Here is a 27,102-nt window from a genome sequence, read left to right as displayed (position 1 = left end):
TGATATCAACATAATCAAAAGAGTTTTTAAAAAAAATTCAGAGTACCCTCTTCTACTTCTAGAGTAAGACTATGGTTTCATTACATTAGGTAGCTTTATTTAGATACTGGTTAAGGACCCAACAGGAGTGCTTTCTAGAAGAGTGTTTTTTGTTTGTTTTTGAAGAAAGGAATTCTTTGTTGTGTTGTTTGTCTTTCTTGGAAGATATAAATAGGTACATCTAGTCATTGTAAACAAATCCTCAACTGAATAGCTAGTAAAGTTCAGAAGTAAAAAAAAAACCCATCGCATTCAAAATCCTTTGTGCTCCTTGTATTATCCTGAACAATTTGTTCCATCTTTGGGGCTGGGTACCAAGCCAGAAAATGACAAAAATAGTTTTGCTGCATCACTAAGGTTGCTCCATCTTTGAAAGCCACAGTATTTATACCCCACACCTCCACTCCCTATTCAACAGCTGCACTTAGCATGAGAACAGTGAATACTGGACACTGCTGATATTCCCTTTCTTTTCCTCTTGGACTCCAATTTCACACAAAGAAGTAGACATTACAGTGCTTAGGAAACATCCTTTTGCTCCTCTTGCAAAGCTTTGGATGGCTGGGACTCTTTTCCTTCCAACACTATATCCTCTGCGTCTTCCTCTTTCACTGCTGCATTGGTTACTGCCTCTTCCTCCTCTGGTGGTTTATCCTGCAATTCTTTCTCTGGTTCTTGCAATGTGACTTTTTTTGTTTCTCTTCCCTCCCTTGGTTTAAGCTCCATGTCCTCTGTTACTTCCACAATGGTCACTCTTGGTTTTTGTTCTTTTTCCTTCTTCGGTTTAGACTCTGTGTCCTCTATCGGTTTAGACTCTGTGTCCTCTATGGCTTTAGACTCTGTGTCCTCTATGGCTTTAGACTCTGTGACCTCTATGGCTTTAGACTCTGTGTCCTCTATGGCTTTAGACTCTGTGTCCTCTATTGCTTTAGACTCTATGTCTTTCCTAGTTTTAAACTTTCTCCCTGCCTTTTCTTTCAGAATGGACTTTCTTACTTTTGGTTCTTTCTTCTGCAGCTGATTTACTTCTTCTTCTTCTTTCATTTTGATCAATGTTTTTACTTCCTGCAGCATTTTACTCTCTGTTTCTAATTCTACTTCCAACTTTGCCACTCTTGATTTTACATCCTCCAACAGCCTAAACCCAATCTCTTGTATTTCTTCTTGAACTAATTTATATTTTCTCTTTTCTTCCTCTTTTATTAGCTTACTTATCATATCTTCCTCTTTTTCTGGTGTGGATAATTTTGTTTTATCTTCCATCTCATTTATGTTATTCTTCTCATTCATGTCATCTTGTTTCTGCTTGATATCTTCGGATATTACTTCATCTTCCATGTCACTGTCCCAGTCTTCTACCCTTCTTTGCCTAAGCTTTAGTAGTCTTTTCCTTGGTGTTATCCTCCTCGGTCTTATTTCATGCTGTAACAAAAAGATATGTGTTAGAAATATACTTTCTTTGATTTAGTCAGAATGTTTAGTAAATTAGTATTTTTATATAATAGACATTTTTGTTTAATCTAGGGTTAAGCAGAAAACACTTCTTAGCTTCAACTCAATTGTTAAGACTTTCTGAAATATATTTAATATATACTTTTGACTAATAAACACACTGTGATAAATACAGGGTGTCCCAGACATCTTAGTGCAATTTTAAGCTATTAAAGTTATTAGGAAGTTAAAGCTTAAAACTGCACTAAGATGTCTGGGATACTTTGTATAACTGAATCTTTTAAGATGATACTCTTTGAGGGTTTTTTCATCAGAAAGATTACATTAAGCATCAACAGTTGTTGTACTATGTTATAGACATAGAAAGTTGAATTAAATCCCTTTTGATATCTTGATGGAAGATGTCTGTAATTTGATTACTAAATGATTGATGAAAGTCTGTTTTCTCATAATGTATCTCTTTTCCCTAAAAGTAAAAATTCCGGTTAACTGGAGATCTCAGGTAGTAGAGGTATCTTTATTTGGCTTCACTGAAGCATCTTGCAGTATTCCTTGGCAAATATTCCAATATAAGGGCAGTTGCTGTCATTTTTAATAAATGTCTATTGAACCAAATGAAAGTTAACTAATCACTAACTTGGGAATTAGGGATGGAGTGTGGGATAGTTGTGAAAGGAATAGAGAATTAAAGTCCTTCCCTTAAAACAGAGAAGAAAAATACTCATAACACTTCTCAATGTAAAGTTTCAGCTGGCACAAATAAGCAGCAGACATCCTTTTTTTCTTTTTTTAAATTTATTTTTAGTTTTCAACATTCACTTCTGTAAGATTTTGAGTTCTAAATTTTTCTCCCTCCCCTCCCCAAGATGGCGTGCAATTTGGTATAGGCTATACATATATATTCATATTAAACATTCCACATTAGTCATGTTATAGAGAAGTAGAACCAATAGGAGAAATCATGAGAAAGAAGAAATGAGAGAGAGAAAGAGAGAGAGAGAGAGAGAGAGAGAGAGAGAGATAGAAAACACAAATGCTTCAGTCTGTACTCAGACTCCATAGTTCTTTCACTTACCATCAGTTCATGTAAGTCTTTCTAGGTTTTTTGAAGTCTACCTGCTAATCATTTCTTACAGAACAATATTACTCCATTATATTCATATACCACAACTTATTCAGCCATTCCCAATTGATGGACATCCCCTCAATTTCCAATTCTTGACTACCACAAAAAGAGTTGCTATAAATATTTTTGCACATGTGGGTCCTTTTCCCCATTTTTATGATCTCTTTGGGATACAGACCTAAATGGGTATTGCTAGGTCAAAGGGTATGCACGGTTTTATAGTCCTTTGGGCATAGTTCCAAATTGCTCTCCAGAATGGTTGGATCAATTCACAACTCCACCAACAATGCATTAGTGTTCCAGTTTTCTCACATTTTCTCCAACATTTATCATTTACCTGTTTTGTCATGTTAGCCAATCTGAGAGGTGATGTGGTACCTCAGAGTTGTTTTGATTTGCATTTCTCTAATCAATAGTGATTTAGAGCATTTTTCATATGACTATAGATAGTTCAAATTTAGAAGGAGATGTCTTCAGGAAAGTAAGAATTGTAATCACTTACCTTCTGAGAGAATTTATACAGTTCTAATAATATAACTACATGAGAAGAGGCAAATGATGGTTCTTGTTTTTCGTCCATCAAGTGTAACCATAAAATGCACACATCAATTAAAAGAATTGGGTTCTTGGGATGAATCCAAGAAAATCGTAACTTTTCTAATTTTATGTTAGGGTTCTACAAATTGATTAGTTGTGTGCATTATGAGACTAGCAAAAATCTAAGTTCCATACCACTATTCAATGCTGCTGTCAGAGAAAGTCAATTTCTTTAACTTTTTGGTTTGGACTGATGGCTAATTGGTGGAGTCACTCAATTACACAGGGTGACTCAAGATTCTTTTCCCACGTTAATACTCCTGAAGAGCTAAATTTCTTGTTGCTTCTAAACCTGTAGCATTTAAGAAGCTTGCTTTTTTTCTCTTCTTTTTAGGAAGAATATAACTTTTTTAAAGGGTATTCCCTTTTTGAGATGTTATAATTTTCTCTTTATTTTGAAACTAGCTAAGGTCTTGCATTCTGAAGCCTGTGTACATAATATTCAGTCAAAATTAGTGGCAGGTCAAATAAAGTGTATTTTTCTTATGTTTCCATGATCATCTCTGCTCTCTGCTTTTCCTACTTTCTCTCTTTTTTTTTTGTTTCAGCCATCGTCTGTCTTGCATCCTTTGTGCCATATCTTTTTTACCTATTATACAAGAAGACCATGGGATAATACATAGATTTAGCATGCCAACAACAATGAAGACATGGAGCTGAAACACAACCAAATAAATTGCAAGCATCTCCTTCACTTCAGCCAAAACAAATACATTTGTTATCAGCACCAATAGGGACTAGTTCTTCGTTATCAACATACAGAGCTCTTGGCTAGATGACTGAAGGTCTTAACTTTGTAATGTATGCAGTTTGAGGACTTGAATGCATAGTACACAAGATTTTTAGAGATTGCTTATGAACCATTTTAATGTAACAATGCAGAGTGCCTGATGAATTAAATTTTCCAAATGCCATAGTAACTCCTTAGTTATAAATTGAGCACTTTTATAAATAACAATTCTTTCAGGCCCATAAGATATAATTTGTAATAGTAGTATAAAAATTATCCCAGGAACCTGAGAGGGGAACTGGTACTTTGAAAATAAATAACTCAGAAAGAGCTGCACTTAGGCCATAAAAGAACTAATGACTACTATGAACACTGTTGGTTTGGCCTTGTATTTGTATTCTGAAATGCAATCTGAATTTCAAATGTTAAGCCTTCTTTTGCAAGGTCTCATAAAAAGGTCTGGCCATGCATGCAGACAGATAAAGTGAAGTAGAGGGTTATGCAGCTTTATAAAGAGCATGATTACTGTGAATAAAACCAATTAAGAGAATCTAAAGCTGCCCTTCACCCATCAACTTTTTCTTTAATTAAAATTGGGATATGAAGGGGGTCTCAAAAATACAAATAATAAGAGGTAAATCATTGCTTTGCTTAGCCTTTGTGGACATAGTTTATTAATAGCATATCCATTTTAAGTCTCTTTTCAGTCACATAACATACTCTCTAAAGTGTTTTGCAAGTGTTTGTGTTTACATGCAAAGATATCTCACTGCATTCATTCCTTTCTCCCACCCCAGAAAAATGTCTGTCTCTATACATTATTACTATAAATATTCTGTTAATAATTTCAATATTAAACTTTAACAAGTTTTGTAAATGCTTATTCCTGGGTGGGATACCTATAAGATGCTTACATAATACAGATGTTGATTGCTTATATATGCATAAAAGTGATGAATCTGGTTGAAGCAAAATAGAAACTTCAAGTAAATATACATTAAAAATGAAAAGAAAACAACACTTCCAAAGCTTACCACTAAATGAGAGCAACAACATGTTTGTGGAATTTCAGTTGTACTGTCACTGAAGTTTTCTTCTACTTCCCAGTCTTCACAGCATCTTTGAAGTGGATACCAAGACAGATAGCTTGCAAATCTTTCTTGAAAGGATCTGTTTTCTCTGTCTATTCTCTGAAGTTCTCTTTCTCTTCTAGCCCTGTTTAAATTCAAAAAGTCAAAACTGTTAATTCAGATACAGTTAAACACCTTAAATCAAGGGTCCAGTACCACAAAATTAATGAATTACCAAAATCTTTGTAAATAAACTCATGTACTGAGACTTTAAGATGCCTTCAAAAGATAACTTTTCCTCTTTGTTATCTAATTAACTAACAGCTTGATTTTTTGGGCTACATAATGATCAGTGAAAAATAGATGACATTTATATAGTGCCTTGTCTATTGTACATACATTAGCTCATTTGATCTTCAAATAACCCTGTGATGGTCCGTATTTTCCTTTATGTTTATCTGTTAGATTTGTCCAACTCTGAGACAGGAACATTATGTCTCCTATTTTATCATGTTGCTATCCATATATTTTTTGTAATTAAATTAATTTTTCCTCTGTGAGTTTAGATCTGCCATTGGATGCATATATGTTCAATATATTGTCTCATTGTCTATGGTTTCTTTAAGCATAATATAGTTTTCTTTTACATCTCTGTTAATAGTGTGATTTTTATTTTTCGTCAGGCAACCTAATTGCAACTCCTGGTTTTTTTTTTATTCACCTAATGCAAAGTTCTAATCTTTCGTTTTGATTCTGTATGTGTCTTACTTTTTTGGTGGGTTTCTTGTATGCAGTGGATTTCTGGGTTCTATTTCCTTAGCCATTATCACTCTTTCATTTTATTAGGATTATTTAACCCATTCACATTTATAGTTTTATTAGGCTTTTGTTTTCTCCCATTTGTTTCTTTAGTATTAATTTTAAATTCTCTTCTTTTTTGTCAGTAATTTATCCTTGAGTTAGTTTTGCTTAAATTACTTTGATGTTAATCTATTTGCAAAAGCTCTGCTCCCTTTCCCCACTCTCCTTTGCCTACCATTTTCTAAGTTATTAGGTTTTACTTAAATTACAAATTATTTTTATTTTATTTATTTGTTGCTCCCCCTCTTTTGTACCTTGTCTTTCTCCATTCTGTTAAGTAATTAGTTCAAAATCTTTCCTTCCTCTCCAAACCCTTTATTTTCTTTTCTTTTACTGTGCCTTTGTCTGTGAAGTTTTTCTTTGTTTTGTTCTCTTCATTATTTCTTTTCCCTTCCATTCTCTTCAGAATTTTATTTTCTGCTCTGTGGGCTATACATTTATTTGTTTCTTCTTTATTATTTCTGTCACTTCCATTGGGTTAAAGCTTCTGAAGTACCAGGTTTGAACTGCATCTTCTAAATGGTAACTATATTGTTACATGTAGATCTTGCCTCATCCTTTTATTTTTCTGCTCAGCTTCCTTCTTAGAAATGATTCAGGAGGAAAGCAAAATCAACTGGAAACAGTGCCAGATGGCATAAGTTACTTTGTTTCCCAGTCTCCCTATTTTTCAGAATCTTCAGAATGATCATTCTCCTTCCCAAAGGTCATATTATATCTGGTTCCATTTCTTACCTCCATTATTATGAGTGCTATGTGTCCTTAAGAACAGATATATCTCACCCAGCAAAACTGAGCATAATCCTTCAGGGGAAAAAATAGATATTCAGTGAAATAGAGGACTTCCAAACATTCTTGATGAAAAGACCAGAGCTGAATAGAAAATTTGACTTTAAGATACAAGACTCAAGAGAAACATGAAGACGTAAATAGGAAAGAGAAATCATAAGAGACTTATTAAGGTTGAACTGTTTACATTCTGCAGGGAAAGATGATATTTGTAACTCATGAGTCCTTTGCCAGTATAAGAGTAGTTGGAGGGGAAAAAATTATATGTAGATAGATAGATAGATAGACAGACAGACAGACAGATAAATAGAGGGCACAGGGTGAGTTGAAGATGAAGGGATGATATCTGGAGAATAAAATTAAGGGGTGAGAGAGGATTATACTGGGAGAAGGAGAAAGGGAAAGGTAGAATGGGGTAAATTATCTCACATAAAACAGACAGGAAAAGGCTTTTACAGTGGAGGGGAAATGGGGGGAAAGTGAGAGAGAATGATTGAATCTTATTCTCATTGGATTTGGCTTAATGAGAGAATAACATACACACTCAATTGGGTATGGAAATCTATCTTACCCTACAGAAAATAGAGGGGGAAGGGGACAAGAGAGCAGGAGGATGATAGAGGGGGAGGGCAGATTGGGGGAGGAAGTAATCAGAAGCAAACACTTCTAGAGAGGGACAGGGTCAAAAGAGAAAATAGAATAAATGAGGGGCGAGATAGGATTAAGGGAAATATACTTAGTTTTTCACAACATGTGCATGACAACACATGTTTAACTTGCTTGCCTTCTCAATGAGGGTGGGTGGGGAGGGAGGAAGGAAGAAAATTTGGAACCCAAAATTTTAAAAAGAAAAGATAAAAAAAAATTTGTTTTCACATGCAACTGGGAAATAAGATATGCAGGAAATGGGGTATAGAAATCTATCCTGGAAAACTGAAAGGGAAGGGGATAAGAGAAGGGGAGGAGAGATAGAAGGGAGGGCAGATCAGGGGTATTCAGAATGCGTGCTATTTAGTGGGGGGAGGGACAAGATGGGGAGAAAATTTGGAACTCAAAATCTTGTGGAAGTGAATGTTGAAAACTAAAAATAAACAAATTAATTTTAAAAAAACAAAATTAAATATATCTCTTTATATCTATATCTATATCTATATCTATATCTATATCTATATCTATATCTATATCTATATCTATATCTATATCTATATCTATATCTATATCCATATCCATATCTATATCTATATCTATATCTTTTCCTACAGTGAGATGCTGCTCATGGAGGGTCAGCTCTCTTGGAAAAGGTGTCCTCTCAATGTACAAATTCCCTCAGACTAAGCCTGCCATGATGTTCCTTTCTCCCATCATAAACACATATCTTCTCCCCCATGGGAATGCTCTTCAACAGGGTCTAGTCTTCTTCCCCCTCCCCTTCTGGTGAAACCTTTCTTTCCAGTCTCCCAGTCTCAGTCCTTCCCTCTGTCACTTCTCCCACCCTCCCATACTCCCTTACCCTTGACATTAATCTATAGGAATCAGCATCTCTTATTGTTTACACATGAATTTTGTAGGTGTACAATACCTGTTCCCTTTTGTCCCCTACCTTGCTCTCTCCCCATTTACACAAACTTCTACTCTTCAGCTTCTCTCTATGGATTCCTGTAGGAGGGATCAGGGATTTAGGTATTTAGTCCATGGTACTTTATTTCAGATATTTGCTTCTCCTGATCTTTAGGTTCCGCTTAAATCTTTGTGACCTTGTGTCCTTTGAAGAAAAATCCTTTGAATGGTCTCTCTTAGTTCTTTAATTTATTTCACAAATCAATCTCTCCTTTAAGAAAACCCAATAACCTCTAAATATGAAACAATTTCTTTCATTCTTTTCTTACTAGGTGGTGCAGTGGGTAAAACACTGAGCTTGGAATCAGGAAAACTCATCCTTCTGAATTCAAGTCTGGCCTCAGACACTTACTAGCTTTATGACCCTGGGCAAGTCACTTTTGGGTTCTAGATTAAGATCCTTTGCTTTACAGAATATACCATGCCATTGCTTTTTTTGTGATTTCTCCTCACTTTGGAATAGCTCTTCGTTCTTTAAATTTTGCGGCAGCTAGGTGGGGTAGTGGATAGAGCACCAGGCCTGGAGTCAGGAAGACCTGAGTTGAAATTTGGCCTCACACACTTATGAGCTGTGTGACCTGGACAAGTCACTTAATCCTGTTTACCTCAGGTGTCTCACCTGTAAAATGAGTTGGAGAAAGAAATGGCAAACCACTCTAGTATCTTTGCCAAGAAAACCCCAAATGGGGTCAAGAAGAGTCAGACATAACTGAAACAACTGAATAACCACAAATCTAAATTTCTGTAATTTTTGAAGGTCTTTCTCTAGACTGCTTGTAAAATTCATTGTTTTCACTGAGATTGTTCAATTAGAGTTTGATTCACTTTTTTTTCATGGTGTTGATCTGCGGATTGTCTTGATTGACTCCTTAGCTATATTCAGAAGTTCTAGATGCTTTCTTATGTATTTCCTGCATTATGGCATTAAGGTTTTCAGATTTGTCACATTCATCTAGGAGACCTGTGATCCTTACATTATCTTCGTGTATCCTGTCTAAAGGTCTCCTGATTCCTTCCCCTATTCTTTTCTGTGAATAGGCAGAATCAGTACTTAAGTGGATGATGAGGTGTTTGGATAGAGTCAATGAAGTAGCAAAGGATCTCAAAGGCTTGAGGCACATGTTGCTGAGTATGCATGTACTCACTGCTGGTACAGGTGCATAGAGGCTGGTTGGAAAGGAATGCTGAAAGGGTCTGTGTTAAAAATGTATTTTGTTCTGGTCCCCCTGACCACTCCCACTTTTAGTCGGTTTAGTAAGTTTAAAGTAGCAAAAACAGGAAATAAGATTGCAAACAGGGACTTGGAAGTCACGTACAAATTGTCCCAAAATTAAAGTAGCGTACTTTACAAACTGTATCATATATTAACCAAAATTCACATCCTAGTATGTATCAAATCAGGAGAAATCATCTAGGTGCTGCTTGTCTAAGTACTGGCATATGATATGTAAATCCCAGACAAAATCCAGCCCTCCACAGCTCCAGACCAGCAGAACATGAAAAAGATGTTAACTTTGAGATGATTTGAAGTTTTACCAGTAACTTTGAGAGAATTTGGATATGTTAATGAACTAACTCCAAGGTGGTACAGATAGGAGTTGGCCTCCCCTAACAAATACTATAAAAAATGAGACCTCAGACGTCTGCTCTGCCTCCTCTCCCCGACTAGCCTAGCTCTCTTCCCTCTCCATCGGCTCCATGCCACCTAGTGCTCCCAAATCTAATCCGGGGTTACATGAGTTATATTCTCTGCCCCTCCTCCTCCATACCCTTCTTCCCATGCTGCCTTCCTTCACCAACCCATTCCTTGTCTTCATGCTGCCATCTACCTCTTTCGTCATTTGTCTCTTCCTGGGCATTTTGCCCGCATAGTCTCTGTGTTTAATTAAATATGATAGCTACCTCATTTCCAGTTGCCAATAATATTCTTTCCTGGTAAGTGCCCAAAGAACTCGATGTGCCTGCTCCTCTTTCATAATTTCATAAATCAATTATCTATTCAGGTCCTTAAAGTATTAGAGTTCTCTGGTGTTCATTCAAAAGGATTTTACCTTGTCTGGAGTTCTGTCATCTGTCATTTCCTGTGGAATTCTGTCATTCTGTCATTTCCTGTGGATTCAACTGTAATTATTCTCCATATTATGTACAATTTATATGGGGAACATTGGAGGGTTGAGAGGTTTTAGAAAATGACTAATCCACCATCTTGTTGGTCTTGTGACCCATTAATTCTAGGGCTTGTCATGGGAATATAGAGTAATAATTCTAGGGCTAGAAGGGACTCAAGTGTCCATCTAGTCCAATTCCCCCCTTTCACAGATGAAGAAACCAAGGCATGGCATGGTTAAATGACTTGCTCAAGGTTGTGCATCTGAGGTAGGATTTGAATGCAAGTCTTCTGACTCCAGAACCAGTGCTCTTTAGAGTAGAGGAGGTCGATATACAGAATTCTCCAAAATGGCCTTATATGTGCATGGGTTAGCCAGCTGTTCTGTGTACTCTTGGCTGAGCAGTTTGGTGTCGCTGACTGTGTGAGTATAGCTCTTTTCTCTGGTTATCAGATGGCTGAACATGGTAGCCAAGGAGGCACAGAATCTTAGAACTGGAAAGGACATTAGAAATCTAATCCAACTTCCTTATTTTACAGAGAAATTCACTGCAGTTCAGAGAAGTTAAGTGATTTTCCCAGGGGGTACTCAATAAATATTTGTTAACTTGGAAAAAAGAACTTGAAAAACATACTACATTGATGATCGATCACTGTTAGTGTAGGTGCATATTGTTTGCTTCTTGACTGGTCTCACTGACTCTCTAATCCTGGCCTGCACAACATAGAGGAACACTTATGGCCCTGCTTGCAGTTCACCAAAGGATTTCAGGAGGCCAGTGAAAATGGGAATCCTTCAGCAAAACTGACTATGCAAAGTTCCCTTAGGGCAGGCCTGCACAACACAGAGCGCTTGTGCTCACCAAAGAATTTCAGGTGGCTAAAAAAAAACCATAGAGAATGTAAAACAGGCCTTCACAACACCTGGCCCATAGGCCAGGTGTCATACAGGCTTGCTCTAATCCATTCTCCATTCAGCAGCTAATATAATCTTTCCAAGCACAAGTGATTACTCTTTTAGTCACCTACCTTCGGTGGCTCCCACTCTTGCCTATAGGATCAAATACAGACTCCAGCAGCATTTCAGGTTCCCTACCATCTATCTGATTCCAAGTTACCAAATTCTTTCCCTCCATCCGACCCCACCTACTCTCGTTGAGAAGGCAAATAATTCAATATAGGTTACACGTGTGTAGTCATGCAAAACACTTCCGTAATAGTCATGTTGTAAAAGATTAACTATATTTCCCTCCATCCTATCCTTCCCATTTTTTTTTCTATTCTCTCCTTTGACCCTGTCCCTCCTCAAAAGTGTTTGCTGATTAACTCCTCCCCCAATCTGCCCTCCCTTCTATCATCACCCTCTCTCTTATCCCCTTCCCCCCTATTTTCCTATAGGGTAAGACAGATTTCCATACCCAATTGAGTGTGTATGTTATTCCCTCCTCAAGACAAATCTGATAAGAGCAAGATTCACTCATTCCCTCTCACTTCCCCCCTCTTCCCCTCCACTGTAAAAGCTTTTTCTTGTCTCTTTTATGTGAGATAATTTACCCCATTCTACCTCTCTTTCCTTCTCCCAGTACAATCCTCTCTCTCACCCCTTAATTTTATTTTTTAGAGATCATCCCTTCATATTCAACTCACCCTGTACCCTCTGTCTATATATATATATATATATATATATATATATATATATATATATTCCCTCCAACTGTTCTAATACTGAGAAAGGTCTCATGAGTTACAAATATCATCTTTCCATGTAGGAACGTAAGCAGTTCGGCTTTAATAAGTGTCTTATAGGGGGCAGCTAGATGGCGCAGTGGATAGAGCACTGGCCCTGGATTCAGAGGACCTGAGTTCAAATCCAGCCTCAGACACATAACACATACTAGCTGTATGACCCTGGGCAAGTCACTTAACCCCATTGCCTAGCCAAAAGAAAAAAAACAAACAAATAAGTCCCTTATGACTTCTCTTTCCTGTTTACCTTTTCATGCTTCTCTTGAGTCTTGTATTTGAAAGTCAAATTTTCTATTCAGCAATGGTTTTTTCATCAAGAATGCTTGAAAGTTCTCTATTTCATTGAATGGATATCCATTTTTTCCCCTGAAGGATTATACTCAGTTTTGCTGGGTAGGTGATTCTTGGTTTTAATCCTAGCTCCTTTGACCTCTGGAAATCATATTCTAAGCCCTCCAATCCCTTAATGTAGAAGCTGCTAAATCTTGTGTTATCCTGATTGTGTTTCCACAATATTTAAATGGTTTCTTTCAGGCTGTTTGACATGACTTTTTAGCTCTTTGTTGAGGTAGGGCTCTGCTTCCAGTGTGGAGGGTGTACTGTCTCAAGCTTCAAGGATTTTATGCAGCTGTTTTCATAGCTACTTCTAGGGACCTATAAATTTTCAGTTCTTCCAAGGTGGTATGATCAAAGGAAAGGTGTTTACATCTTTCCTGGCCTGTGCTCTGGTCTGTGAGTGACCACAAGCACTCTTTTCTGCCTGTGAGGAGGATTCTCTCTTCACTTCCATCACAAACTCTGCCACACCAGCACTCCTCCTTGCCCCAGATCCAAGCACTGGCAAAGCAAGAGAATCCTGCCTCAGGGCCAGCAAAGAGATCCCTGCAACTCCTTCTGGTCAGCTGCTCCATCCCCCCACTGTCTGTAGGTCAAGAGCTCTGGAAGTAGCCACTGCTGCTGCCCTGCTCCAGTGTTGGGGCCAGACCATGCTTCTCTCTCACCCAGGTCTGACAGACCTCTTCCACTGACCTTCTAAGATGTCTTTGACGTTTATGAGTCAAGAAGTCTGGAAACTGCCCCAGGTCCCCATGATTCAGTCCCCTGAGGCCTGCTCCAAGTTCACTTGGGTCCCTTTTTGCCAGTGTGGCCTTTGCTGAGAACTGCGCTCCTCTCCCAGCCAGGCACAACAGACTTTTCCCATCAACCATCCAAGTTGTTGGGCTGGAAATTTGTTTCACTCTATCTTTTTGTGGGTTCTACTGCTCTGGAATTTGTTTAGAGTAATTTGTACAGGTATTTGGAGGGGCTTGGGGGAGAACTCAAGCAAGTCACTGCTTTTACTCTGCCATCTTGGCTCTGCCCCCCTCCCTCAAGTCAATCCTTCTCTTTCTTGAATCTTTCACTTCTTCCCTGAAGCCTGAAGGGGCATTTCTTTCCTTATATTTTTCTATCACCTTGTCTAGTCCCCTTCTCTGTCCTAATCACATTCTGACTTTAATCAAATTTATTTTTGTATTTGTCTTATCCACCTTTATTAGACTGCAATCTCCTTGAAAGTCTAGGAGATTCTTTTTCATCTTCTAGCCCAGTACTTTGCACAAATGAAGTACTTAATAAATGTTTATAAATGTAATTCCATTCAATTTAGATATGAAGAACAGCATTGCTGTCACTTATGTTGTATGCATGTATATATGTATGTGTGTGTGTGTGTGTGTGTGTGTGTGTGTGTGTGTGTGTGTGTGTATATACACTCATGGGCAGCTAGGAGGTACAGTGGATAGAGGGCTGCACCTCATCTTCCTCAGTTCAGAACTGGCCTCAGACACTTACTAGCTGTGTGACCCTGGGCAAGTCACTTAACCCTGTTTGCCTCAGTTTCCTCATCTGGAAAATGAGCTGGGTAAGGAAATGGCAAACCGCTCCAGTATCTTTGTCAAGAAAACCCCCAATGGGGTCATTAAGAGTCGGACACAACTGAAATGGCTGAACAGCAACCTCAAATATATACTCACCAGTACTGCCTATATTGGATGGTAATTTTATGGTTTTCTAGCACAGCCAGTCATGAAGCTCAACTATGCCAAAGATTATCAGAAGGGAGCAGAAAGAGCATCTTTTCTTCTTTGTTAGGAAGGTGCACAAGCCAGTGCCCTCTCTGTTACCAAGGAGAGAGTACAGTGAGCATTCTAAGCCTCACGAGTTAACTAAGCAGAACCATTTCCTGTATCATATTGCTGAGAACTATTCTGAAATGCTGATTTATGAGGGGCAGGCACCCTTATTTTTCCTCTGAGCTCTGTTTTTGTTCTTGTTCTTCCTTCAAACACAAATCTCAATTGTGAATTATATATGGTAACCTGGAGTTTCCTTCCTGGCAGCAGGGTCAAATCCAAGGAGGGGATGAATACTTAAGTGTCTGAGTGGGCATCTGAAGTGTGGCCTCTGTCTGAAGTCTAAAGCCAATAAAAACACACCTACATGCATACACATACATATATGAGAAAAATATAAATGTATACACATGCATGTACAATGTATGCTTTGGGATTATGAATTTTTGAAAGATTATCTGTGTTTTTTCCTTTCTCTGATACTATGAAAAATCAAATCATAGTCGATCCCAAGAATTTTCCTCACCCTTTGCACTTAGGCTTTTGCCACAATGATTTTCATGTTCTCTCTCCACCAAATGGATCACTGTCCTGATGAAGTGTCCAAGGATGAGCACCCTTGTTAAAATGAGGGTATATTCCACTTTTTTAAAGGTCTAAAGGCACTTAGATTCAAAATGGTCCAAAGGAAGAGGGTTGCCTAAGCCTACACAGAAAACCAGACACGTTCTGTGCGATAGCTGAACAAAAGAGTAGAATAAAGGATAGTGGAAGTGACAATTAGTCACACAATAAGCATTTAAGTGCTTCATATGTGCCAGGCACTGTGCTAAGAGCAGGTCATACACAGAAAGGCAATAACACAGTCAGCCCCAACTCTCAAGGAGCTAACAGTCTAATGGACTGTAATTCATGGAAATAAACAACTGTTCCTTTGAGAAACACAGAGCAGGTGTTCCAGGCCCGAGTTCTTAACCTGTGCCCTGTGAACTTGTTTTATTTATACGTTAAAAAAGATCATTCCGAGAAGGGAACCATAGCTTGTTATGGGGCTCTTAAGAGTCCTCATCCTCAGCTGGTAGGATGAGTAAATGAGTCATAAGCTTTCAGAAGGCCATCAGTGCCATGAGGCTGTCCCTATAGCCAAGTCTAGAATCCCTGATTTGGGGGGGGGGGGGGGAGGTGTTCACACTCAGATACATGAATTGGGGTTTAATTTCAGATGTCATGAAACCCTCTTCTGGGCCTCACTTTAAATATACTCTGCAGTCTTCAGGGAGAAGGGTCTGAAGATGCCACAGAAACACAAAGGACAAACATCTCTAAAGTACACAATGATTTCTGGTTCCGACAGGATTATTGATGCTTTGTCATAGCTTTCTGCTGTTTCTATTGAACATGACTTGTCTTTAATTGAGTCCAGGCCCTCTCTTGATCATATGACTTCCTCAGACCTTTCTTCTATTCTCTGTCTTTTATCTTCCTGAATTCACTTTTCTACATTAAATTACAAGTCAATTGTGCCCAGGCCATGTCTTCATGGTCTGACTGGTTTCCAGACCACTGATGGTGGGAAATGGACATTGAGTAACCACAATCCTTGTGTGACTGTACAAGGATATGGAATTTGGAGAAGGGAGAGAAACACAAACATGGAGGACTTGTTTATGAAAATTTTACAGGCTAGATCTTCGAGCTTCATGCTTCATTATTTGGTGTTCTAGTAGTTCCTTCAGAAAAAGGTTCAGAGGTACTCTGACATTAGTAGGTCATTTAAATTCATCATTTGGTCCTCTTTTTTCTCCTTGAATGAATCTTGACAACTTTGGACATGTCATGAAATATTATTTCACTTTTTTTTTAATATAAATTTATTTATTTTTAGTTTTCAACATTCATTTCCACAAGTTTTTGAGTTCCAAATTTTTACCCCATCTCCCCTCTCCCCCACCCCAAGATGTCACGCATTCTGAATATCCCTTCCCCTACTCTGTCCTCTCCTCTCTCTCTCCCCTTCCCTTGTCCCCTTCCCCTTCTATTTTCCTGTAGGGCAGGATAGACTTCTGTATCCCATTTCCTATATTTATTTCTCAGTAGCATGTGAAAACAGTTTTTTAAACATATGTTTTTAAAACTTTAGGTTTCAAATTTTCTCTCTTCCTCCCTCCCCACCCACCCACCTTCATTGAAAAGGCAAGCAACTCAATATAAGTTGTACATGTGCAGTTATGCAAAACATATCCATAGTAGACATGTTGTGAAAAACTAACTCTATTTCCCTTAATCCTATCCTGCCCTCCCATTTATTCTATTCTTTCTTTTGACCCTGTCCCTCCTCAGAAGTATTTACTTCTGATTAACCCCTTTCCCAATCTGCCCTCCTCTCTATCATCCCCTGCTTTCTTGTCCCCTTCTCCCCTATTTTCCTGTAGGGTAAGACAGATTTCCATACCCAATTGTGTATGTTATTCCCTCCTTAAGCCAAATCCTATGAGAATAAGATTCACTCATTCCCTCTCACCTTCCCCTGTTTCCCCTCCACTGTAAGAGACTTTCTTTTCTGGGGTTTTTTTTTGTGAGATAATTTACCCCATTCTACCTCTCCCTTTCTTCTTCTCCGAGTATAATCCTCTCTCATCCCTTAATTTTATTCTCCAGATATGACCCCTTAATCTTCAGCTCACCCTGTGCCCTCTATCTATCTACATATACATACATATAATTTTTTTCCTCCAACTACCCTGATACTGACAAAGGTCTCATGAGTTATAAATATCATCTTTCCATGCAGGAATGTAAACAGTTCAATCTTAATAAGTCTCTTATGATTTCTCTTTCCTGTTTACCTCTTCATGTTCCACTTGAGTCCTGTATTTGAAAGTCAAATTTTCTATTCAGCTCTGGTCTTTTCATCAAGAATGCTTGAAAGTCCTCTATTTCACTGAATGACCATTTTTTCCCTGAAGGATTATACTCAGTTTTTGGGTAGGTGATTCTTGGTTGTAATCCTATCTCCTTTGCCCTCCGAATATTATATTCCATGCCCTGCGTCCTTTAATGTAGAAGCTGCTAAATCTTGTGTTATCCTGATTGTGTTTCCACAGTACTTGAACTGTTTCCTTCTGGCAGCTTGTAATATTTTCTCCTTGACCTGGGAACTCTGGAATTTGGCTACAATATTCCTAGGAGTTTTCCTTTGGGGATCTCTTTCAGGAGGAGATCTGTGGATTCTTTCAATTTCTATTTTGCCCTCTGGTTCTAATATATCAGGGCAGTTTTCCTTGATAATTTCTTGAAAGATGATGTCTAGGCTCTTTTTTTGATCATGGCTTTCAGATAGTCCAATAATTTTTAAATTCTCTCTCCTGGATCTATTTTCCAGGTCAGTTGTTTTTCCAATGAGATATTTCACATTGTTTTCTAATTTTTCATTCTTTTGGATTTGTTCTACTGTGTCTGATTTCTCATAAAGTCACTATCTTCCAATTGCTCTATTCTAATTTTTAAGGAAGTATTTTCTTCAGTAAGCTTTTGGACTTCCTTTTCCATCTGGCCAATTTTGCTTTTTAGGGCATTTTTCCTCATTGGCTTTTTGGACCTCTTTTGCCATTTGGGTTAGGCTATTTTTTAAGGTGTTATTTTCTTCAGTATTTTTTTGGGTCTCCTTTAGCATCACTCTCAGTTTTTCCTCTACTTTCCCTTACTTGCTTCTCAAAATCGTTTTTGAGCTCTTCCATGGCCTGGGACCAATTCATATTTTTCTTGGAGGCTTTGGATGTAGGAGCTTTGACTTTGTTGTCTTCTTCTGGTTGTATATTTTGGTCTTCTTTTTCACCAAAGTAAGATAATATAGTCTGACTCTTTTTGCTCTGCTTGCTCATGATCCCGGCCAATTACTTGAGTTTTAAACTCTTTGTTAAGGTAAGAATCTGCTTCCAATGTGGAGAATGTACTGTCCCAAGCTTCAGGGGTTTGTACAGCTGTTTTCAGAGATACTTGTAGGGACCTGTAAATTTTCAGTTCTTCCAAGGTGGTATGATAAGGGGCAGGTGTTTACTCCTTTCCTGGCCTGCGACTACAAGTACTCCTTTCTGTCCTGTAACTGTGAGGGGGCTCTCTCCACAACACTACAAGCTCCACCAAGCCAGCGCTCCTCCTCACCCCAGCACCGCTGCCGAGAACTGTGGCCCAGATTCAAACACAGGCAAAGCAAGAGATTCCTGCCTCAGCACTGCCAAAGAGATCCCTGCAATCCCTCTCTGATCAGCCACTGGATTCCCCCGCAGTCTGTGGGCTGGAAACTCCGGAAGCAGCTGCCCCCCCCCACAGGGCCACACTGTTGGGAAATGGAGCTGAAACCCCGCCTTCCTTTCTCAGCACCCACAGAAACAGACTTTTCCCACTGACCTTCTAAGTTGTCTTTGGTATTAGTGTGTTGAGGAGTCTGGAAACCTCCACAGCTGCTCGAGATTTAGTCCTCTGAGGCCTGCTCCAGGTTCGCTGCGGCCTGCGTGCCCACACTGCACTGCGCTGAGCTCCCAGCCCGGCGCAATACACCTTTCTGATCAATCATCCAGGTTGTCTTGGGCTGGAAATTTTTTTCACTCTGTGTTTTTGTGGGTTCTGCTGCTTCAGAATTTGTTTAGAGCCATTTTTTATGAGTATTTGGAGGGGTTTGGAGGAGAGCTCAAGCAAGTCACTGCTTTCACTCCGCCATCTTGGCTCCGCCTCCCCATTTCACTTTCTTGTAAAAGCAGACATTATATTTTCTTTTATCTAGTGATTAGTTGGCCCTAGGAAAATATGCAAAGTAGGCAGAAGTGTGTGTGTGTGTGTGTGTGTGTAGCAGTTTCCCATATCCATTTCTGCTTCCTTCTACCTCCTCCTGGAGTCTGTTCTCCTTAACTTGAAATGCCCAGTTCTAGGACCCTCATCTGAAAGCAAAAGCCCTATTATACTCCACTCAGAATAGCCTTCCCCCAAAGGAGTAAATTTTCATGTTCCCTCCTCTCTCTCTCTCTCTCTCTCTCTCTCTCTCTCTCTCTCTCTCTCTCTCTCTCCCTCCCTTCTTCCCCCTCAACTCCCCAATCTCCATTAAAAAGAAAAACAAAAATGGCAAAAACCTTCTTTTTGCACCTTAATTGGGTGTTAAAAGGGACTGTTGGCTTTCAATTATTTCATATTAAGATGTAAATAACCTACCTTAGGGACATTTATATCTTAAAGAATAATTTTGATCAGTGAAACAAAGAAAGCAAGACTTTCAGACTGTACGAAGGAAACATTGTGGTGCTTAGGACCATGCTGCAGGAATCACTCTGAATTCTCAGTGCTGTTCTGACTAGCATCTTTCACTGGATTAAATTAGTCAAGGTTAAAAGAGAAGAAGCTTGGTTACTTCCAGCTATTTAAACAGAGCATTTCAATAGAATTTCAGCTATGTTAGAAAATCTCCCTTTAAAGGAGTCAACTGCCACCACACATTTATTGCCAGTTTATATCTCTAGATTTGTATTAAACAGGTACTTTAGTGGGAAACACCCAGCCCTGGCTAGTGTTGGAGAAGTAACTAGTCAAGAAACCCCTTCTGAGCACTGGCCCTGGAATCAGGAGGACTTGAGTTGAAATCCAGTCTGAGTCACATAATACTTACTAGCCACGTGACTCTAAGCAGGCCACTTAACCCCAATTGCCTCACTAAAAACAAAAAACAAAAAATCCCTTCTGGGCCCTTCCACTGCTTGTCCATCCAGTGTGGGTTTTTTCAGCTGTCCGGTGGATGCAGATTGTCTACGTGATTATCGCCTGGACTTCCATCCCAGCTAACCTCAATTACTAGAAAAAATGAACTTGCTGTCACTCTTGTAATCTAGGCTGGACTCTGGTGACCAAAGAAAACTTCTTTATTCCTTCATTTTTCTCATATGTAGCTGTGTTCTGTCAATGGTCTTGTATGATTCTCTCAGGAATGTTTAAGGATTAATTAATGCTTCTTCCATACTTTAATGACATATTTTAATGAATTGTAAAATCTTTAAAATGCTTTCAGTTCCTTGAAGACAGGTGCTAAAAGATATATACTACTAGTTTTCTTAAAAGAGATTAATTGCTTTTGAAAAAAAATCTCATTTTGCATTTTTATATAAAGTGATGATAGGTAAAATGAAATCCTACCATTATTGATAAAATAAAAGGAGCTAGAGTTATTTATCCTAGAGTGGTCAGAAATCATCTTTTAAGTACATAAAAGATGATTTAAAAGGGTGATAATCAGTGGTATGTTTCCACAAAAAAAAATTACTTAAATAACAGGTGAAGTTGGGTAAGACATAAGGAAGAACTTTTTTGTTTGTTTGTTTGAGGGATGTTGAACCATAGAATTGGCAGCTAGAAGAGTCTATGAAATTTCCATCTCTGGAGATCTTTAAAAACATAATGACTGTTATGAGTACTGAATAACTTGGTTGCAGGGCTTTACATATGGCCTTTGATGTCCTTTTCATCTCTGAAATCTATGGAGTTTAGATTACCACTGCATTAAAACAGCTCTTAATTGTGGTGTGCCACTAGGCTACCAAAAACCGAAGTCAAAACCTAAGCACCCACACTCTTTCTCTGTCTCTGTCTCTCTCTGTCTCCGTATGTATATATGTATCTGTTCTTGTTTCTGTTTATCTGTCTCTTTGTACTTCTTTGTGGTTCTCTGCCTTGTCTCTATTTGTCTCTGTTTGTTTTTCTCTCAAGAGAAACTTGCAGCTGTTGCCCTGTGGATCACTTGAGTTTGGGAGTTCAGAGCTGAAGTAGGGCCAAAGGTCCAATAAGTCCATTACTGATATGGTGAGCCCTAAGTAGAGAAACTTTATGTACTTCTCTTTTAGGAGTGGAATGGAGTAAGTCAGGGGTGGGGAAGAACAAAGCAAAACAAGACAGCCCTCTACTCAAAAGCTGATTCATAGATGGAGAGTAGAAAAGACTATTTTCCAAACATAGGATCTAAATATTTAAGAGTGGATTAAAGAAGATGGTGGAGAAAAGGTGGAGACTTGCCTGAGCTGTCCCCAAAACCCCTCCAAACACCTTTAAATAATGTCCTAAAACAAATTCTGGAGTAGCAGAACCCACAAAAGGACAAGGTGAAGCAATTTTCCAGCCCAAAACGACTTAGAAGATCAGCAGGAAAGGTCTATTGCAGCACAGACCCATTCTCAGCATACCAGGAGTAGGCCTTGGGAGTGACTGAATCAGCAGCAGCAGCAGCAGCTGCTTCCAGGGCTCTCAGCCTTCGGACGGTAGGGGAGTCAAACAACTAGTCAGAAGGAAATTAAAGGACTCTCTTTGCTGGCACTGGGGGCAGGATTCTGCTGCTTTGCCCATACTTGGATCTGGATGGTAAACCCAGGGTGAGGAAGAGCAGTAGCACACCAGCACTGGAGGCTGCAGTGGAGTAGGGAACCTGGTTACACTTCCAAGGCAGAAAAGAGTGCTTGTGGCCATTCACAGACCAGAGCACAGGCCAGGAGAGTAGTAAACATTCCTCTCCTTAGATCATACTGCCTTGGAAGATCCCTGGAAGTATCTCTGAAAACAGCTGCACAAAACCCCTGAACCTTGGGACAGTTCACCCTCCTCACTTGTCAGCAGAGCCCCGCTTTAGCAAAGAGTTAAAAGTCAAGAAATAGGCTGGAAGAAATGAGCAAACAACAGAAAAATTCTGACTATAGAAAGGTACTATGGTGACAAGGAAGATCAAAACACACACTCAGAAGACAACAAAGTCAAAGCTCCGACATCCAAAGCCTCCAAGAAAAGTATTAATTGGTCTCAGGCCACGGAAAAATTCAAAAAGGAGTTTGAAAACCAAGTAAGAGATGTAGAGGAAAAATTAGGAAGAGAAATGAGAGTGATAACAAGAAAACACGAAAAAAGAGTCAACAGCTTGGTAAAGGAGGCACAAAAATACTAAAGAAAATAACACCTTAAAAAAACAGACTAAGCTTAATGGTAAAAAGGTCCAAAAAGCCCTTGAGGAGAGGAATGCCTTAAAAAGTAGGATTGGCCAATGGAAAAGGAGATACAAAAGCTCACTGAGGAATATCACTGCTTAAAAATTCTAACAGAGCAGGTAGAAGCTAATGACTTTATGAGAAATCAAGAAACAATAAAACAAAACCAAAAAGATGAAAATAGAAGACAATGTGAAATATCTCATTAGAAAAACAACTGACCTGGAAAATAGATCCAGGATGCAGACTGTGCTCAGTTCCAGTCAACCTTCTCTTTGGGACCCCCTCGAGGCAGGGACAGCTCTATGCCCCTTGCCAGCAGGAAGCAGTTTCAGAAGATGAGACCTTCGCTTCTTACACCAAAAGAAATTGGGTCCCATTTGTTTGAGGGGGGAAGGATGAGGATGGGATCTAGACCCCAAAAAGGAAAAACTCTGGACTTTACCACATGGCCAAATCTCTGGTGTTTCCCTGAGGCTATAATTCCATACCTCCCTATGGCCCCAGGCCACTTCCCACTCTTAATCCTATCTAGGCTCCATTCTCCCTTGGCCACCCTTGGAGTTTTATTACCTCATAGACTACTTGGCCACTCCTAGATCCCTCCCATAGTCTTTCTGTATATAAGGCCCATCTTGTCTCCATTAAGATGCTTAGATTCTTATAATTTAGCCACTAGTCAGATTCTTATAATCTAGCCAATAGCTTACTAATATTCTGACTTCTTAAGAGTCTGCCCAGTATGATGGATGTTCTAATAAACCTTGTCTTTGGCTGAAAAAAAAAAAGAAAATAGATCCAGGAGAGATAGTTTTAGAATTACTGGACTTTATAAAAGCCATGATGGAAAAAAAAAGCCTAGACATCATCTTTCAAGAAATCATCAAGGAAAACTGCACTGATATTCCAAAACCAGAGGATAAAATAGAAATTAAAAGAATCTATTGATCAGCTACTGAAAAAGATCCCAAAATGAGAACTCCCAGGAATTTTATAGCCAAATTTCTAAGTTCCCAGGTCAAGGAGAAAATATTACAAGGAGCCAGGAAGAAACAATTCAAGTATTGTGAAGCCACAGTCAGGATAATACAAGATTCAGCAGCATTAAAGAATTGAAGGGCTTAGAATATGATATTCCAGAGGGCAAAGGAGCTAGGGTTACAACCAAGACTCACTTACCCATAAAACTGAGTATGATCCTTCAGGGTAAAAAAAAAAGGGATATTCAATGAAATAGAGGACTTTCAAGCATTCTTGATGAAAACATCAGACCTGAATAAAAAATGTAACTTTCAAATACAAGACTACAGAGAAGCATAAAAAACTAAACAGGAAAGAGAAATCATAAGGGAGTTAAAAAGATTAAACTATTTAGATTCCTACATGGCAAGATGATATTTGTAACTCATAAGAACTTTCTCATTATTAGGGCAGTTAGAAGGTGTATACACAGACACAAGGCATGGGTGTGTATTGAATCTGATGGGATGATTATCTAAAAAAATAAAATTAAGGGGTGATAAAGAAGAATGCACTGGGAAAAAGGGAAAGGGAGAGATAGAACGGGGTTATATAAGTTATATGACATAAAAGAAGCACAAAAGAGCTTTTACAGTACAGGGGAAGGTAGGGGAAAGTGGCAGGGAAGGCTTGAACTTTACTCTCATCAGAGATGGCTCAAAGAGGGAATAACATATTTACTCAATTGAGTATATCTTACCATTCAGGAAAATAGAAGAAGAAGGGGAGGCTCATAGAAGGGAGGGCAGATTGGGGGAGGTGGTAGTCAAAAGCAAAACACTTTTGTGGAGGGGCAGCGTGAAAGGAGAGAAAGCATAGAATGAACAGGGGGAAAATAAGATGGAGAGAAATAACTGTTTGCAGTCACAACTGTGAAAAAAAATTTGAAGCAAGTTTTTTCTGATAAGGGTGTCATCTTTCAAATATATAGAGAAATGAGTCAAATTTATAAAAATAAGAGCCATTCCCCAACTGATAAATGATCAAAAATATGAACAGTCAGTTTTCAAATGAAGTAATCAATGCTATCTATAGCCACATGAAAAAATGCTCTAAATCACTATTAGAGAAATTCAAATTAAAATAATTCTGAGGTACTACTTCATACCTATTAGATTGGCTAATAGGACAGAAAAGGAAAATGACAAATGGTGTAGAGGATGTGGGAAAAAATGAGACATTAATGCACTGTTGGTGGAGTTGTAAACTGCTTCAACCATTCTGCAGAGCAATTTGAAACTACGGCCAAAGGGCTATAAAACCATGCACACCCTTTGACCTAGTAACACCACTGCCAGGTCTGTATCACAAAAGAGATAAAAAACAAAAAGGAAAAAGACCTATCTGCACAAAAATATTAATTGCAGCTCTTTTCTGATGGCAAAGAATTGGAAATTGAGAGTATGCCCATCAATTATAGAATGGCTGAACAAGTTGTGGTATATGATTGTGATAGAATATAATTGTACTATAAAAAATGATGAGCTAGATGCTCTCACAAAAACCTGGAAAGACTTACATTAACTGATGCAAGGTGAAATAATTAGAAACGGGAGAAAACTGTGCACAGTAATGGCAATATTGTAGGATGGTCAACTGTGAATGACTTAGCCATTCAATACAATGATCCAAGACAACTCTGAAGCACTTATAGTAGAAAAATGCTATCCATTCCCAGAGAAAGAACTGATGAATCTGAATATAGATTGAATCATACTCTTTTTACTTTCTTAATTTTTCTTATTTTTTTATTTTGGACTACATTTTCTTTTACAACATGACTAATATGGAAATATGTTTTGCGTGACTACACATGTATAACATATCAAATTGCTTGCCTTCTCAACGAGGGAATGGGGAAAATGGGAGAAAATTTATAACTCAGTTTTTAAAATGAATGCTGAAAATAGTTTTTACATGTAATTGGGGGGAAAATACAATATTAAATGAAGTAAAAAAGTGGATTAAAATGCTATATTCCTCAAGCTCATTTTCATACTTTTTTCATTTGCATTTGCAGCTTTTTACTTAGCCATCAAATACTCTTAAATAATGTCCTACACTCTGGAGTTGTTCCTTTGGTATATAGGAATAGTGGTGAAAATAAAATGTGCTTTGGAAACCTTAAAGCCCTATTTAAAAGCAAATTATTATTCTCATCTCTTTTGGTGGGTTTCAAATAGAATCAATCCTGAGACAAGATACTATTCTGCTATTATCTAATTTTAAATTATCATATTCTACTATTATTATACTTAATGATCTATGAACCATTACACAAGGGATAAAGTATTATTGTTACTATTCTAATACCTGAAGGATCTGTGATTTCATCAGTGTGGGGAGGGAACTCCAGATGTGGGAACTCCCTCTGTCAATTCAGATTACAACCTATCTCTGACTTGGTGGAAAAGTTCTCTGGAGTTGCCTAAAGCTTCTCCTTTACCTTCCTCCCTCTCCTCCTCCTCCTTTATTACCATCTTTGTCTGTAGTCGTTTAAGAAGTCACACGTATTATGGGTCCTCATGATGAAAGCTATCCTCTCCATCAGCCAGCGATTTTCTCTCTCAATGAATCGAAGTCTTTCTGTCTCTTTCTGTAGAGTTCAGGGACAGGGAAAAGACCATTTTTAGAATGAGGGGGAATCAGTTCTCTTTGGGAGCATCAGCATTTTTACTAGACCTGTCTCTGATTCCCTCTACTCTGCATTTGTTTTCCTTTAGTTAAGGGCCCAGCTGCATAGGTATTGAGTGCTACAGCACAGAAATCTTCAGAAATCATGCAAACAATCATGACGGGGAGCTTTTCAAATTAATCCTTTGTGACCTTGAGTACACAAAAATGAAGACCACCCTCATCCTCTGAATAGAGTCTGAATAGAGTCACAAAGGTGACAAGGAGCGTGGTAGCATCAATAACACTGAGACATGACAATGGCAATGGAGAGAAAAGCAAGTCTCCACAGGGGAGGTTTCACAGGGCTCCAAAGTGAAAAAGCTTTGAGGCCAGAGGAGAGGGCTAGCCTTTCATTACACGTCTGACTTTTTTTTTTCCTTTTTGGTGACTTGCCCAGGGTCGCATAGCTAGTAAGTGTCAAGTGTCTGAGACCGGATTATGAACTCGGGTCCTCCTGACTCCAAGGTCAGAGCGCCATCCACTGCACCACCTAGCTGCCCCCGTGTTTGACCTTTTAGACTTCAGAAATACTAGCCTGGATTGCTCTGGGTTGGTTGTTTGTATTTGATCCTGTCCATTTAAGACTACTCCTTGATTCCTTGATTCCTGGTTTATTTTTCTCTTTAAAATGAATGAACTCATGCTCTTTTTTTCAATCATCACCGTCAACCCCAACATACAGAGGCAATACCATTTAAGAACAAAGAAACAAACAAATGAAAACCTCAAACCATGATATTTTGATTTTATGATCAGGTATTATCTGAGCAACCATGCCATACCAACTCTCCACATGCAGCTGTACCTTTCTTACAATATAGTTAAGTGGTGAAAATTACCCTAACCTTTAGAACTGGCAGAGTGCTTGGTTGATAGGAATATGTTTTTCTTAATCCTATTTCTACTGCCATTTTCCTTCTATCTCCCCTTATAATTTTTAAAAAAAATTAGTAATAAGAAAAGGCGTAATGCTAAGAAAAAATGATTTCTGGTGCAGTGACCTCTAAGCTCTATTCAGGAACAAGTGAGGTTAAGTTGGTTTCTCCAACTGTGTCCTTTTTATAAAATATGATTTTTTAAAAAAACAGTTTTTGTGCCTGATGTTTTAAATTTCCCTGGGTTTGCAGTTGACTATTTTTTTAAATTATTGTTAGC

The 27,102-nt window shown here is 38.5% G+C and overlaps 1 protein-coding gene across 1 annotated transcript in view; it reads right to left on the bottom strand.

The window, feature by feature from the left end:
• Positions 1-75: 75 nt before the first annotated feature.
• CFAP97D2 (CFAP97 domain containing 2) overlaps positions 76-27,102 on the bottom strand; it is a 56,491-nt gene continuing 29,464 nt past the window's right edge. Inside the window, exons 4-6 of the mRNA XM_020965130.2 lie at positions 25,749-25,867; positions 4,979-5,159; positions 76-1,461 (exon numbers count right to left, since the gene is read on the bottom strand). Coding sequence (XP_020820789.1) covers positions 559-1,461; positions 4,979-5,159; positions 25,749-25,867 — 1,203 coding nt within the window. The 3' untranslated portion in view covers positions 76-558. The remainder of the gene's footprint in view (positions 1,462-4,978; positions 5,160-25,748; positions 25,868-27,102) is intronic.

Source organism: Phascolarctos cinereus, unplaced genomic scaffold (assembly GCF_003287225.1).
Source record: "Phascolarctos cinereus isolate Bilbo 61053 unplaced genomic scaffold, phaCin_HiC Scaffold_7;HRSCAF=346, whole genome shotgun sequence".
NCBI lineage: Eukaryota > Metazoa > Chordata > Mammalia > Diprotodontia > Phascolarctidae > Phascolarctos > Phascolarctos cinereus.
The sequence above is the reverse complement of the archived record's forward strand: the minus strand, read 5'-3'. Positions and strand labels throughout refer to the sequence as shown.